Source organism: Simochromis diagramma, unplaced genomic scaffold (genome assembly GCF_900408965.1).
Source record: "Simochromis diagramma unplaced genomic scaffold, fSimDia1.1 OVJJ01000402.1, whole genome shotgun sequence".
NCBI classification, from domain to species: domain Eukaryota; kingdom Metazoa; phylum Chordata; class Actinopteri; order Cichliformes; family Cichlidae; genus Simochromis; species Simochromis diagramma.
In genome coordinates, this window is record NW_024386972.1 from 8,706,287 (window position 1) to 8,722,766 (window position 16,480).

The 16,480-nt window shown below is 38.6% G+C and overlaps 1 protein-coding gene and 1 non-coding gene across 4 annotated transcripts in view; both read right to left on the bottom strand.

Annotated features, from left to right (window-relative positions):
- The window catches only part of arhgap27 (Rho GTPase activating protein 27), a 31,144-nt gene extending 17,023 nt beyond the window's left edge, over positions 1-14,121 (bottom strand). Inside the window, exons 1-2 of one of the 3 annotated variants that reach the window (XM_040039038.1) lie at positions 13,954-14,121; positions 10,812-11,628 (exon numbers count right to left, since the gene is read on the bottom strand). In XM_040039038.1, coding sequence (XP_039894972.1) covers positions 10,812-11,570 — 759 coding nt within the window. In that variant the 5' untranslated portion in view covers positions 11,571-11,628; positions 13,954-14,121. Of the gene's footprint in view, positions 1-2,368; positions 3,678-10,811; positions 11,629-13,953 lie in introns of those variants that run through there. The other 2 variants (XM_040039039.1, XM_040039040.1) reach the window with 2 other exon arrangements.
- A 1,257-nt stretch (positions 14,122-15,378) lies between these two features.
- Positions 15,379-15,493, bottom strand: LOC120738261. Its single transcript, XR_005696926.1, has one exon. It is a non-coding gene; the product is annotated as a U5 spliceosomal RNA (small nuclear RNA).
- Between the last annotated feature and the right edge of the window lie 987 nt (positions 15,494-16,480).

Consider the following 16,480-nt stretch of genomic DNA (forward strand, 5'->3'; position numbering starts at 1 on the left):
CACATACACTGGGCGATAGTATTTAGTCCATTTTTATCTACATAAAAAACGGTCAAAGGAAAAAATGCAACACGGTGATCAGGACACTGACAAAGTTCCAAGAATAATCAAACCTGCATGTTTCTATTGCAAACCTTATTTAGAATTTGAGCATTGGAATGTGCACGGATTCTTGTTTCAAGCCTGCCCATATGGAAAAGAAATAGTAAAAACTTATATGATTTACTCATGAAAGTGGCCACTTTCTCATTACTTTCATATATTGTTTCAGTAAGTATCCAAAACATACAAGTTTCATTATATAATTTTTCAAGGGATCTTATATGTGTTTTCACTCTTGTATGCTTTTCATACAAGTTTCACACAAGACAGATACAAACTTTATAAGATTTATATATATCTTTTCCATATGGGTGACTTGTACAGTTTTTCCTTCCTCAGAAACGAGGAAGTCACTACACATATATGTACAGTCAGTCGGCATCAATTACATTGTTATGTTCTTTTCCAGACTTTATTCATTAGATACAATGACAGCCACCAACGTAATCTGTTTCTGCATGAGTTCTTTTGCTTGGGAATGCAGGATTATTAGTTGTCAATGAGTATTTGAAATAGAGATGCGGCTGTTTTAGTACAAGTAAAGGCCATTTTTTGTAGCACCTTTGGCTTTAGTACTCATTGTTAGAGTCCTGAAGCAGAACTTGTGGGAAAAAAGCACCTTGGAAGCCAAATCATTGCAGTACATGCCACATAACAGCAACATCCAGTGAAGTAGTGTTGCTTTCTCTCCCACCCAGTCAATGACATGATCCTATTTGACTCTTTACATGTAGTAAAGGCCAAAATAATAATAAAAAAAAAATCCTTAAATAATCTTAAAAGACAAAACAAATGAAATGTAATGAAAGAGAGCAGTGGATTGACATGCAGTGACAGTCGCGCAAGCTAGGAACTGATCAGAGACTCGCTGTGGTTGGTCTATGTGCTTTAACCACTTGGCTTTTGGGTCACCCACACAGTACCCCAACTTAGAGCAGGCAGATAAATGTAGGTGATAAAAATAAAAGAGCAACGAGAGCATTTCTCTATTGCACTGTGTGTGTTTTTATCTATACAGTGTTAGCACTTGGCTTATTATTGATCTTGATATAACTATGAGGCAAGCGATGAGGACAACCAGACAGCTGACCCCAAAACACATTGATCCTGAACAACACAACTGTACAGACAGACACAGAGGAAATGAAAGCGCTGCATCATTGATCTCTGAAATAGCTATGCTGGAAGGTCCCTATCCTTTGGAGAAAACACTAAAACTTAACTGCACGTGATCGAAGCAAAACTGTGCATACGCATATACAGTAATACAATAACAACATCTGAGCATAGTTATATCAGTCACTCGTGTAGGTGGAATTATGGTGTACTTACTACCAGTGTTAATACAGTTCACTAAAAAGGAAACACTAAAGCTAGGTGGGTGGGTGAAAACATTTTAGTAAAATGGCAGTAAAATAAAAACTAAACTTTACATAAAACAGCCTGACTTGTATTGTTGTATTATCACCATCTTACAAAGTCTTACAACATTACAAATACTACAAATCTCATAGTAACAGAACCCAAAACCGCGAATGAGCTTAAATGAGCCAAGCCATTCTGGAAACTATGAGTAATGAAAATAAATAGTAAAAAAAAACAAACTTATTTTCATCCCATGTGGACTCTGTTTACAATGACATCTGAGTTGTTAATGTTAATTTTTGTTCACAAAAACACCAATCAGGGAAAAAAAAATTAAACACAATAATGCTTTTAAGCCTTTAAGTGCGTTCTGTAGTTAACATTTGAATGCAGATCTTCGATTTGTAAGGAAGTTTCTCTGAACTGATGCTTTTGCTTTGGGAAAATGTTTGGATGAACCTGGCGACAATGTCAACTTTAGTTACATGACTGTGTGTCCAAAAAATGTACTGAAAAATTAAAGGCTAATTTTAGCTCTATCAAGTTGTTGTACAAACAAAACTGACGATTCAAACATCAACCCATAAAGACCGAGACTATCAGTCACATGTGAGATGAAAATTTACATCTTTGAGACTGATACCAACATCACTCTAACACAGGAACCGAACTAACAAACAAAGTTTGGGTCCAACCTAACATTAAAAACCAACATGGCACAGTTAGTACGCCATGTACGTCACCTTACTTGGTACAGGAAACAAAATAAGTGCAGGGGCGATGTGATCACGTTAGAGAAAACAGGAAGCACATCATTTATCAAGTTTATAAGGATACAAAAACAAACCAATGAATAAAACTGAGCTTTTCATTATAAGCTTCTTAAATAACGATCACCTACCTTAGAAGGCACCGGCAGGGCCATGCCCCGCTTGGACCGGTGACCTGGCCAAAACCTGGACTGCATCTCTACCATCTTTATGTTGTACTATCTAGAGGAGCCATCCATCCAAAAGACACCAAAAACTAGCGACTTAACCGTGCGACTACATTTGGTCCGCTTGTGCTGGGATAGAGGTGAGTGCACACCAAGAAGCACACGCTTACATCCTCCTCACACTGCAGCTGTGACAGTTGCACCCAGACTGAAAGGAGAACTGTGAGCTGTGTGACAACAGCAGCAGGAAGGGACTGTGTAAGGACTGGGTGAGACGTGCGTGCACGTCAGACTGTGTGTGTGTTTGTGCGCGCCTATGCATGAATTCCTGTGCACAGGATAGGGGGGTAGAGGGTAACCGTCTGCCAGCAGCCCAAAGCAGAAACACACAGTGAAAACAAGACAGAGGGAACTGTAAGATAGAGGGAGCAGCAGAAACTCTGCAGGTCACTGCAACCTACTTCCTGACTGAGTACCCATAAGATAAAAAAGGAAATTACAGCAATGGAAACAAACTTTTTCGAAGGAAACATGTTATATTCACAACAGAGGAAAAGAAAGATGTTTTGAAACGGTAGAGCTTTTAAAATCTCTTGGTTTTCTTATGTAGAACCAGCAGCTTCCATATAGTGTGTAAAGTGTACACTAATGCCTACACCTAAGTACCACTAGTGCCTACACTTTATTAATGGCTGAGACCTGCTAGTAGGTCACAGCTAATAATGTGTGTGTGTGGGGGGGGGAAGCAAACATTTCCCAGAAAATGAAAAGGAAAAGCTGCTTTTTCACAGGTTTGTCTGATGAGTGTTGCTAAATCTACAGACTCCATGTGGGTGGATGCTTGAAACAGGAAGTCTAGTTTCTGTTCAACTGAATTGTTCAGTCAACACTTCCTCCTGCATGGGACAACATAGCCAGCTGGGCTTCAGAGTGTGTGGGTATGTTTTATGGAAGATTTGGAATTTGGCTTTATCATGAATAAGGTTTGAGTGTAACTTTTCTTTTTATATTGTTGAAATTTAAATTCTTGCAGGTTACAGGGTATACGGCAGAAGACAGTGCTGCAAAGAACATCCAAAAAGCATTTTCATTAACGCAGGAGTGTCAGGTGTATTAGTTAGTGGGCTATATGTACACCAATAAAGTTAGGTGGCAGGTGTGGCAGGTGAAAGCTTTTATTTTTAATGAACTATCAACTATTTGCAACTATTTATATAAAAAAGTGAAGGACAGCCTGAGAGAACTGAAACTTAATAAATCAAGTTTACATTTTTCAGTTAAGTGTCATAACAAAATAACTAAAGAAAATAACACTTTATATTCACACAACTTGTTGAGATGCAGAAATGCATTTAACTTTCGACAGATGTCTACTTCTGTACTTAGGTTTATTGAACAAAAAAAGCTGAATTATTAATGACTTCAATACAGTTTTCACATTTGTCATGCAGCAGGCCAGAATGAACTCGTGGGCCACATGATTCCCCTGCATGAAATCTTCTATTTGTAATGTGCATAAAACCACCTGCATAATATTAGCTGACATTTTAGTGAACATATGGGTGATAAGGTATACAAAAGCTTGTCCTGCTTATTCTTTTGCACTATATGCTTCATAAAAGCTACTTTCAGTGGCTCCCTTATTCAAAAGGAGTTGTCATACCGGGTAGCTATCAATACTGCCACAGACACAACCCCAAAAGAATTTGTGTCTCCTCTCTGGATCAAACTGGGGATCTTTCACTATATATAAGATAAATGTGTACACAACTACACTACAGATGGACTATAAGCTTAAAATGTTGCATATATTTTGTACAGCAACTGGGAGCCCAGTGTATATAATGTACGAATGACTATTTGAAATAACACTGACTTGAGTATGACAAAGCTTTTACCAATTGCAAAAAAACAACATACAAGCCCGACTAACCCCAGGTATTTGGATTAATCAGCTGAACTTAACCAGTTAGGATGTTTTGCTACATTTACAATAGCCAACAAGCTAGCTAACAAGCTAGCACAAGCTATGATTAGCCCATGATCAGTTCTGAACAGTTTTCCCTCCATGAACAAAAAGTCTAGCTCATCTTAACATTAATTTTACTGAAGCGTGGCCCCATGGAAATTCATATCAGCGTTTGTTTGTATCATTCATGGAATTTCTATTGTGCTGGAAGCCAATCTTTTATTGCTATCAGTGTACTGAGGGCACATTTTCATTACAAACGCTAGCTATGAACCTGTTTGGTGCTGTATGGAAGGAGAGAAGCTTTTGGGAAAAAAGTGTTATCCTTTGGATTTTCATTGCAAGCTCAACCCGAACTCCTCACATAAAATCGGCCTACACACTGGTAGAAATAAAGACAGTGAGAGAAGGCCTAAATTCTTTCATTTATGTTTACACAATGGCAATATAAAAAACTTTTACTGGATGAAGAAGGCACCTAAGTGCATCTTTGAGTGCCTCAGTAAGATAGTTTGCTAGTCAAATCCATCTAATCACAGAAATAATGATAGTGTTGTGTCAGATTTTGAGATACGTTTCCAGCTGTAATGGAGAATATCTGGAGGGCATCTGTTGTATTGTTTTGTCTAAGATGCCAAGTAAATGGCTCCTTTTTGATAATGTTTTTGAGCGTTATTCAAGGAGAAAACCCTTCAGTGCAGAGCAGACAACTCTATGCCCTCAGCTATGCATGAAGCAGCAATCTGCTTGATTACTTAACCACATTAGCGCTCATCCAATCAAACAATGGAGAACCAAATTGGGGCCCAAATCACGCCACAAGCACACAGTTGAGCTATTGAATCGGTCTGGCTCCACTCCCTCTTACATCACACTCATCATTGGTCCAGAATCCTGGAAGACTCCATAAATGCCCAATGTGGAATCCATCAGCTTATCACATTCTTATCTATGCTCTCCAGGCCAGCTTTGCATGCCGATGTGAAAAACCCGCTGATACTGTTTGTTGATTTCAGATTTCTCCCACTCACACTTTGTAGGAGAAGTGTTTTCTGTGTAGGAGCGAGGGAGGATTTAAGTACCAGTCGAAGTAATGCTCTCTGGGGAAACTATAAACCAGCCAAGTGAAATGGAAACCTTGGTGTTTTGCAAAAATACCACCTTGACATTTTTTTACAGGTGAAAGTAAATATCAACAGTTTGCGTGCAAACACACTGGAAATAAAAATAAAATTCGGGACTTCACTTGCAGCTTTTGATTCTGGGAACTTTTTCTTAGTTCTTAACAAATAGAAAAAAAAGGCAGGATTACTGTAAGCAAGCACATCATAACAAGACTAAGAAAACATTTTAAAAATAATAATTGCACAAAAGACATTCCTGAGCATATGACTAATACATCCCTTGATAAAGACCAACTGAAGCTTCCTTTAGAGTAGTTTTACATTATTTTGCATTTGTAAACTAAATGAGCAGCTGCACTAAGAAAATAGTAATAATAATTTAAAAAGGTTACAATAAAGTTACAGAGCTTAGCATCCAAGACCTGGGAGAGAAATGCTCAGAAATTTAATGTTTAACAACAAATGTCAAGAATATATTTATGAAATCCTCAAAAACGCTTCTGATTGTGGTTATGTCCAAAACGATTCACTCATTCACTAATCCCAGTGTCCTACTTTGGGAGTTTTATTTAAAAGAGTACATAGCACGCTCATTACTGGATGGACACTACTGGCAAATTTCCTATTTCCTGTTATAGATTTATTTTACATCTACTGTACGTCTCAAAATCTGAAAAGTGTTGCGAATAGGGAAGGGCCTTAAACTTGCATGTTTAATGACTAGTAGGGGCTCATTCATGTAGTTGTAACAACACTTCCAGTTCCACAGAACTCTATGGGGGCCCTGAGCTCCCATGCTCTGTGACCACAGAAAACACTGTAATAATGACCTTATAGTTTATGGTCTTACTGAATAACATCACAACAATGATTTTATTGTTGTAATGTTTACGATGTTTAAACCATCAAAACACTGAATGTTTCATTAGAGGACTTCACTAACCTGTTTGTAACAGTGTGCCTACTTGGGAGTCAGAACTTAAGGCATGGTGAGATACTGTAAATGCACTGAATAGGGTGTAGCTGTACATATGGACATCACTACAGAATGGTGAACCTACTGTATAGTCAACTGTACAGTGAAGAGGGGCTGATTTTGTACACATGCTTTGACATCTGTACAAAAATATCACTTGTTTCTCAAGGCTGTACCTGGCTGAACAGGCTGAGATTACATATCTCTTTATGTAATCTCATATTTCCACATAAAATTACAAAATATGTCCTTTTGTTTTACAGATAACTATATGTTTAATACCTAAATTATGACTTAAGAACCAAGTCAAACCAAATTACCTTCGCAAGAGCAGTTTTATTTACCAACAGTGTGAAATATTGAATGTGAGAAATGTATTGGTAAAACATGACAGGCATAAACTGGATCTAAGTCTGACTCTCTGAGGTCACGGTATATATTTAGTTCTTGTCTCACACTTACATGCTGAACAAGTTGTTAAACCTTAAACTATACAAAAACTAACTCTGTCAAAACACATCATAATATGCATACTTATTTTCACCAAAACTAAAATGTGGTGAAAATGAAAGGACTTGCCTGACCAGGAAGCTAAAAGCAGCCGTTCTGCCTGATGTACACATGTGCTGTGCACAGAAATGCCTGACAGGACACTCACACTACCTGTTGGAGCAGTTTCTTGGCATCTGATGTTGTTTCACAGAGCAGCAGGAATTATTAGTCTTAAAAGGTGCAGGGTGAGGCATTACTTTTAAAATGCCAATACACATGTATATATATATCAAAGGCTCCAGTGCTATCTGTGATATGGATTAAGAGGCACGTTTACTTTTGCTGCCAGACATCAATAATTGAACCTTGTACTTCTGGATAATAAAAGAGCCAATTGACACAAGTTAGGTATTTATGAGTCATACTGGCCATAAACATCAGACCTGAATTAAAGTTTGCATTCTACAACAATAGTTTCACAACCTGAGCTTCACTCGACAAACTTAACTTCCCATCTGAAAGCCCAGAACAGCCCAAACTCCCTACCACATTAAGTGACCTACATTTTGGGCTAATTGCAAGTTCTGCACATTACATATGCACACACACGCCAACTGCATGGCAGGGCTGGCATTAAAAGCTCCAAAGCCCTGCTTGTTGGGAGTCAGGCCAGACCCCCTCGCATCACCATGGAGATGGCCCTCCATTGTGGGGTAAGAATTAATGCACTTGAGGGGTCCTGGCACGTCTACAGTCCCGTTACAAGTGTGTGGGGGGTTCATTCATGTTTACACAGAGGAGACGAGAAGGACAAATTATGGTTTAAAATGCAGGAATTCAACTGCACCGCTTGGCAAAAATCATTTCTGGGAGGTGGTAAAAATCTCCCACTGAAGCAACAAACTGTGCTGGTAATTACAGCGTAATGCACACCAAATCACTGGGTATAGTGGGAGAGGCTGTAGACATTACATGACTCAAAGTGCCACACACATTTGGTAGAAACTGAGCAGAAACCCAATCAAACACACCTTCTCCTTCATAAACCCCAGTGCTGTCTGACGTCACGTATTCCTTGCAACAGGTGCAAAAAACGACGGGAAGTGTCGTGAAACTTACCTGAAGCAAAAGTTTCAAGTCACCAAACTACATCCGACAGGAACATAAGGTTAAATGTTGCCGTGTGTTTCATCGTTTCCCTGCCGTGCGCATATGATCACAATTCCCCGGATCGTAACCGGTGCTGGGAAACCAGGTAGCAGCTGGAGGTTTTGGGAGTGGCTGGCAGATTTTCGCTTTAACTCCTTCCTCTCCCCAGGAAAGGTCAACCAGCTGACACAACCTGTTTGTAACCTGTTCTGGAGTGTCATCACAGCCACAGACTGTATTTTTCAAGTCCCAGAGCTAAAAACAGCCCCTCCTTCAGCTGCACTGCAAAGCCCTTTCATCCACTGCAAACCTCCAGCTCCTCCCGAAGTTTAACCACATCTGTTTAATACAAAGGTGAACCATACGCACCTGATAAAAGTGATCCCGCACCCTCAGAAACTTTCGCTGAGTAAAACTGAGGTCTTGAATCAGCTTTTACCGAAGTATTCAAGGAACACCTCTTTTTTTTTCAGCCATTGAAATGGCATGAAGGGAAAGACCGGGCATTCATATGCTGATGAGCTGGCTCTGACACACCGCAATCAACCGAAACGGTATTCTAAGTCCTTCCTTCACTAGTGTCAACACCAATAAATGGTGGGATCTTATATCTAAGCAAATCCAACCATTCAGTGCTCAGGTTAACCAGGAACACGTTCAATAATATTACACGTGAATCTCTGTTGATCTTGGTTGGGACTAGGCGTGAATTTGATATGAGAATGTTTTGTAGCTTCAGAAAGAGCCGCGCACGCAAACTGCCGCAAGGGATGTCCCTTGAGTCAGCAGGGGCTGGGGACAGCACAATTAAAAAGCGCATATAAAACCTGGGATGTAGACTTAGAAAGAAGTGATCGCTGAAGCTCGCTCCTCAGAGCATTATGGGTAATGTAGGCGGCAGCTTTCAAACATAGACTGTATATAAAAGCTGGATACAGCCCTTGTTGAAGCACTTTGACCCCACATTCTTTTTGATGACCATTAGGGAGCTGTACTACGAAACTACTTCAGCATAGCTTAGCTTTCTCTGCATTAGCTGGCTTGACAAAACCTAAAAACAAAACAATCCTGTGTTGTTAGTAACAGGTTACATATGTAAAATAATTGTATTCCTTCGGCACAAAATCTCTATAGCACTTAAAACATGCTCTGAGCCTTACCTGTTACAGGTAGGTTACCATAGTGATTTAGCTAGATTAAAAAAGAGAGCTAACCCTTTAGTACTTCGTACAACAGATGTTTTTTATTTCTCAAATAGCCCTCAGCTCTCGGGATCTATGGCCTCAAAAACGTTCTGATCAGTTTATGATGTCATTTGCTAGTTTAAAGTTTTACTGAATACAACATGATGAGCGTTTTATGCATTGTGAAACCTGTTAGCTAAAAGATCATGGTTACCCTGTGACTGACATTTCACCACCATATGAATATGGAGATGTAGAAGGCAGTGGTGGCAGGAGTCCACGTCCATCTTTTAAATACAATTTATGCTTTAATGAAGGTTGGCTCCTAAAAACAAGTTCTCCCATTTCTGGTTAGAATGGATACATATGCATTAATAGTACTACTAAGGTATTACTAGTATAATGGGGCCCTTTTTTGTACAACACATTCTTCTCTTTGATTTTTTTTGTGTTCCCAACAGTACTTAGGTACCTTCACTGTTTTTAGTTGAATCCTTAACGTTAGTAAGTTCAGTGGTTTTACAGTTACTAGTTCCAGTTCAGGTATTTTCACAGCTTTTGAAAGATATTATAACAGTAATATAATAATATGTTAAGTCATGTTGCCTGTCGTTGCCTTTAGGCTTTTTTGGGGTGCAGCATGTAAGCCTCACCTTTCTTAACTCAATTCAAGCCTCCACACGATCCTATTTCTGCCCGTGTCCCGTGGGCTTTCCCAGACAATGGGTCTGCTCGGCTCATAGGTTTTCTATTTAAGGAGCAGGCCATTTAAATCTGGATTTTGCCATGTATTTTATAAAAATCAGTTAAGATTACAGTTTTAGATGCTCTAGAATAAAAAGACAAGACAATATGTTAAGGATAATAAATACTGAGATATGTTCATGTTTGCAGGTTTAATAACAGTCTGCAAATACTGTATGATCAATAACATCAACAGAACTGTGCTTCTTTATTTTTGTTTTGGGTCTTTTACTTATATATATATATATATATATATATATATATATCTGAATAATACGTAATGTCACACAGTGTGTTTCTCAGCACACTTACTTTTCTACTGTTTACAGTGGACAGAGAAGAGATAACTGGATAAATCTTTCTATGGGAATTCAAGTTTACTAGTCTGAGAGTTTGAGATGTTGAAACTGATGTTTAAATGCTAGTCAGTTCTCTTCTCAGTTCTCCTAAGAGCAGGAAGTGAAATAGTTAGAGCCACAGATGGGCCGAGGCTTCACCTGGGATCCCCAACATGCAGCAGAAGTTCCCAGTGTTTTTGTTATGTTCTCTCTGAAAATAAAGCAGCGCTTCATTGCACATGTTTCATAAGTGATAACCTCCTCTTATGCTGCATAAAGTGAAACTTTTAAACCAAGTCTAGTTCATGTGTAAGCATAGCTGCCATACCTTACATGACAAAATTGCGCCCTCTTGTGGCAGAAAACCCTCGTGTTCATCAATTGAGGTGATACAGAATGAATGAAGCATTAAAAAAGTATGTGGGTCTTACCTGCTCCGTAGGAGGTACTTGTATGGAATTTTTTTCTGCAGTTTGTTTGACACTTTGCCTCTCTGGGGGATGCGTGTCGAGTGAAACTAGAGGAGGCGGAGGCTCGGGAAAAGTGTCAAATTCTGTGACGATTAGCTCTGGTATGGTGTCATATGTGGGTGGTGGGGGCAAAGGGAAATCCATATCCTCATCATGTGCAGAGGTCTGCTCTGCAGTATCATCCTGCAGTGAGATTTTTGACTCTTTTTTTTCTTTTATAACCTTTGGCACCAGATGAGGTGTTGCATACACTTGGGTGCTTTCAGCCTTTGGAGGTGCTGAGTTGTGCGTTTTTACATTATTCAGAGTGTGTACAAAGGTGCTGTTAGTCTGTACATCTGTCTTCACCTCTGGTAAGTCGTCACCGAAACCAAAAGTGGAGAAGCGGTAGGTCTCTTTTGGAACATCCTGAGATGATGGACGACTCTTTGTTGTCCCTTTACGTGGCTTTACGTTGGGCATATCCACTGGCTTACTAACAGTCAGACCCTGAGATGAATTCAGCTTATTAGGACGAGGATGGTCTCCACCGGTGGCTGAGAGCTCCTCCACATACTGTGCAGGAATATAAAAGGGCTTGGTGTGCTGGTCTTTGCGAACGTGCCACCAGTGATCATTAGTCTTGGAGACCAGGATGTAACTTTCGTTTGGCTTTATGGACACTCGGCGACCATCTTTCGCTGTGTACTCGTACTCAAACTTCACTGACACGTGCTCCATGCTCTTGTGCAGGGCATCGACTCCCAGTTAATGTGGACGCACAGGGAACATTTTGAAACTGGAAAAAGAGGAAATGTGATGTTAGGGTGGGTGTCAAAAAGTGTTCAGAGTTCATTGCTTGTTTTTGTTTCGTGATCCCATTTCACAAGATTGTGTGAAAAATCTCTCAAATTGCCCCCCCCACACACACATATATAGAGAGAGAGACACAGATAGATAGATATGTGTATATACATAGAGAGAGAGGAGACTATTTTTTGCATGTCTTCATAACACAGCTTAGTGTGTGTTGGTTGTGGGCTTTTTTGCTCTGACAACCCAACACAATTGGTAAAAAGGAAATGAACTACTGCTTAGAATCATGGTGATGATGTTGTATTTCTTGGGGAAATACAACATCAGATGCACAACAACACATGACACCTACGCTGTGTCATTGTTTATCTGACAAACAGTCACAAAATGCAGCTGCAGTGCGTAAAAAAATTAGACACACTCTTAGGACTTCCTGCCAAGTCTGTGAAGGGTTATACGGCCATTTCCAAACAACACCATTCTACAGTAAGAGAGATTACTCACAAGTGGAAAAGATTCAATCCCCTTAACACCTAGTGTAAGATATTTGATACAAACCAATCTTTGTGCGCTTTTGAGACTTCTACATCATTAGAGTCCTTTATTCTCTTAAAATACTTCCTCAATCAAATTCTAAGGCATTTAAAAAAGGAAAAGAAAAGAAAATAACAAACAAATTGAAAGCTATATATGGAAATTAAATTTCAAGTAATTTTTTAATCAAATTTGTCAGATAGTTCAATAAACGCTCCAATTCAAATTTTCTGGGAATGAATTCAAATGTCCGGCTTTAAGGGCTTAAATATTAAAGTTCATGACAGTACAATTAGAAAAAGACTGAACAAGTATGCCTTGTTTGGAAGGGTTGCCTGAAGAAAGCCTCTTGTCTCTAAAAAAGAACACAGCAACGTGGCTTAGATTTGAAAAGTTACATCTGACCAAATAATATGACTTTAGGTAAAATGTCCTTTGGACAGATGAGAGCAAAGCGGAGATGTTTAGCTATTGTGCATAGCATCATGTTTGGGAAAACCAAATAAATGGGCACAAACATCTCATTACTGTCAAGCACGGAGGTAGATGGATGAGGATTTGGGCTTGGGCACCTCACAGTCACTGAGTCACCCAAGAACTCCTCTGTACACCAAAGTATTCTAGAGTCAGATGTGAGGCCATCTGTCCGATAGATAAAGCTTGTCTGAAACTGGGTCATGCAACAGATCAACACTCCCAAGCACAGCAGCAAATTTACTCAACAGAATGGCTGAAAACGCGAAAACATTCCAAGGGTCTAGTCAAAGAGCAGACCTCAAACTGATTAAGATGCAATGACAGGAGGGCTGTGTATAAACAGAAAGTGGGCCAAATTTTCACCACAATGATGTGAAAGACAGAGTGATAAAGAAAAGCATTCAAAAGCTATTAAGTCTATGTAGTTTTCCATATTTTTCCTCATTTTGGATTAGTTTTTAATAAACAATGTGATATGGGTGCATTGTTGTTCATCTGAGGTTGTATTTCTCTAATTTTAAGACCTGATAAAAATAATGCTACATAGCTGTAACATCTATATTCTTTTTCTTCTTTCATCGAGCACTCAAAGCACTTGGACCCATGTCTGCCTGTCCAATAATCCATTCATGGTTAGTGTTTGACATTATTATGTTAATACTGATTTACCAGAAAGGCTAATGCAGTTCCAGTTTAGAGTAATGAGCAAAAGGCTGGCAGAGATAAAAGCCTCTATGTGTGTGCACAGAATTAGACAGGAAATGGAAGTTGCTTTCCATTTGCTGCAGAGCAACTTCAACCTAAACTTGAGCTTGAGCAGCAGACTGAGTAATTGCTTAGCCACAAAACAGGAAGCCTGCACCGTCCTCGTCTCAGCGTCAGGCAGACGTCACTCGGCAATCTCAGTTTGCCTGTTAAAGGCTATGTTTTTGCTACGGAGGACTCTGAATGTTTACCGCTTTTTATTATCTTCTGAAGCACATTTTAAACAACAAATTTAGTCATACTAAAAACAAAATAAAACCACAAAAGACAGTTGTATTGCTAATAGTGCTAGCCGTATTGTTAAAATCCTTATACACTGCTTTTTAAAAGAAACTCCATAATGCCAAATCATACATACACTCAAGGCACATAAAAATGCAAAATTATAAATAATGGGGGGGAAAAAGTTAACCAACATGGGTAAAATTCTCATATTTTGTCTTCTGGAATATTTTAAAGTTCAACATTCAACAATAAAATCAAACCTAACCCTTGAATTTCACACTTCATAAGTTTAAATTGGTTTACTTGCCTCATCTCTGCCTCCCAGCATTCCCCGACAGTAGTTTTTCAGTCTCGCAGCCTTGAAGCGGCACCTAAGTATCTAAACAGCCGGAGCTCAACCTGCTGCTTACATGTATCATTTCTGCTCGTTTGCCTCCCTCTTATTTCCTGTTCTGTGTGCCTCTGCGAATGCACCGAAAGAAGCAAATGGTGAGGCATTATAGCACAAAAGCCACGAGAAATGGGAAGTCTGACTTTAACCACACTTCCCAGTGTTTTCTTTAAATGTGCTTTGTTTTCACAGAAAATTGCTCACAAAAAGCCAATGGGATTGTCCGACCAAGTGCTGACTCAGTCTGCCATAATATTTTGCAAACACTGTGAATAAATAAACATGGTAAACATAGAGTTTGAAGGACAGTTTAACTCTTTTCTTATTGAAAATAACAAATATAGTTTAATGTTTTATGTATGTGATGGGAATGCAAAAATGAAATCTTTTAAACTTAATAGAGTATGTTACCAATAGGACCATAAGACAATACTTTAGAAAAGCAGGGTAGTTATGTGTGTAGTTGTAGCTTCATGTGTATATCTTTAAAACCAAGTACGCCCTCTGCTGGAATTTTAGGTTAAATAAAATACACATCTAAGTCCAAATGATGATTTCCTTACTTATTTATTTTGTCTTATTCGCAGATTTGGACTGGACTAAACTGTGAATCTCTCTTATAAACCGATTTAAACCGTGTTTATACAGAACCGAGGAAAGAAAAAAAGACACGAGATCTGAAGTAGATCCAAGGCAATCACATTTCTGTGGATTACATTAGACACTGAAAACACTCATATCTTCATTTACGTCAAAAATACCGTCGGTGTCGGTTTTATGTTGCATATTTCCTTACACACGTGCTCAATGTGGTAACAATAAAAATTAAGACATCAAAAACTATCTAGGTCTTCAGTGTGTGAAGCAATACAAACAAACCTTTAGTAAGGTAACACAGTTGTTAAATAAACGCCTGTGAATTTTTTTTAAAGGTTTTGAGTCTGTTGTTGAATGCATTTTAAAGTAATTTGTTGTTTTTGTTTAAAATCAGCATTATCAATTGCGTTAAATCCGTCAGTTTTAATCTACTTTATATGTTGATTGCTTAGTTTGCTTCTGGTAAAGACATCTTGAAGAGGTGAGGCTTGCAATTATGAGCCATAATTTATATTTTTATTCACCTTTTTGTTAGCATTTGTACTAGAGAGAAAATTCAAATGTGCTCCTGAAAGATAAGAATCATTTTGTAAGTTCAAAGCAAGTCAAATTTGGGTGATACGGAACTATGACATTGTCGGCTAATACTACTTACTGATATAGATAGTTCCGCATTAAGCTCATTCAAACGCCGCGGAACGTTATTACGGCAAGCAACATATATTATTTTTTCACAAGTACAGAAGCCCCGCGATAAGCAGGGCATCAAAAAATTAGTTATAACTCATATTGTTCCTCTCCACGGAAATCTTTAGTAAAAGGCGAAAGATTTATACGATCTGAAGAGAAACATGAGTGTACTACTGAATGTAGCGACCCGGGGAGGTGTGATTTTCCGACATACTCATTACACTCACGGTGTCGTTGAGCTGAACGCAAACGTGCATAGTTTGAATACTGTACTTATGGGATCTACTTTATATAAATATATAAAACACTTTATATATATTAAAAAAATCTATATGAATTGCTTTAGAGCGAAAACGTAGGTTTAAAAGGAGTTGGCGTACTAGGCCCGATGCATGATGGGTAATATTCTATTTCAGGCTAAAATACTGCACTCGGGAAGCTTTGCTAGGTCTGTAACTGAGCAGAAACGATACTGTGACTAAATTAATTATTAAGTGATTAGAAATAAGGAAAATAAGTGCAAAGAATAGGAAAAAGGTTTACGCAGGCGCAATACACTGTTAGGATGGGCTTTGGAACGAGAGAAGTCCTTCCTACTACTTCCGTCTTCGCACAGCTAACCGCCCCCCTCCTTTTAAGTTAAACGGTTAAAAAACAAAACAAATAGCGTAAGAAACACTTTTAGCGATCAAAATCTTTTTTGTTTGATCCTCCAATGGAGACTCTGGGGTGTTTCCGGCCCTTCCTATCACAAAAATATGAATATACTTTTCTATTTAGTTGTTCATTTGAACCCTAAAGAAAATCAATGTTTCAACTGCACTAATTCCAGCTTATGTCATTTCATTTTACGATCATAAATCCTGATTAAGCTTTGAGGTTATCTGCCTGGGTTACTGTTCAAGTATCACACAAGCACAAGAAAATCAGGGGCCCAGTACTTCAGTATGGAAAAAATCCAAGTTTGTCATGGATGGAAAGTAAGTGAATGGATAGATATAGATGAATATATTTTTTTACTCGAAAGAGAAATAGCTTGGTTAGCTTAGTAGATTAGTTCACCAGAATATACAAAAAATTATCCCAAATTCAGGGCGATGTCTTCTTAACAAAGTACAACAAATGAAATCAAATGCAAAATTTTCAGTAGCTCAGA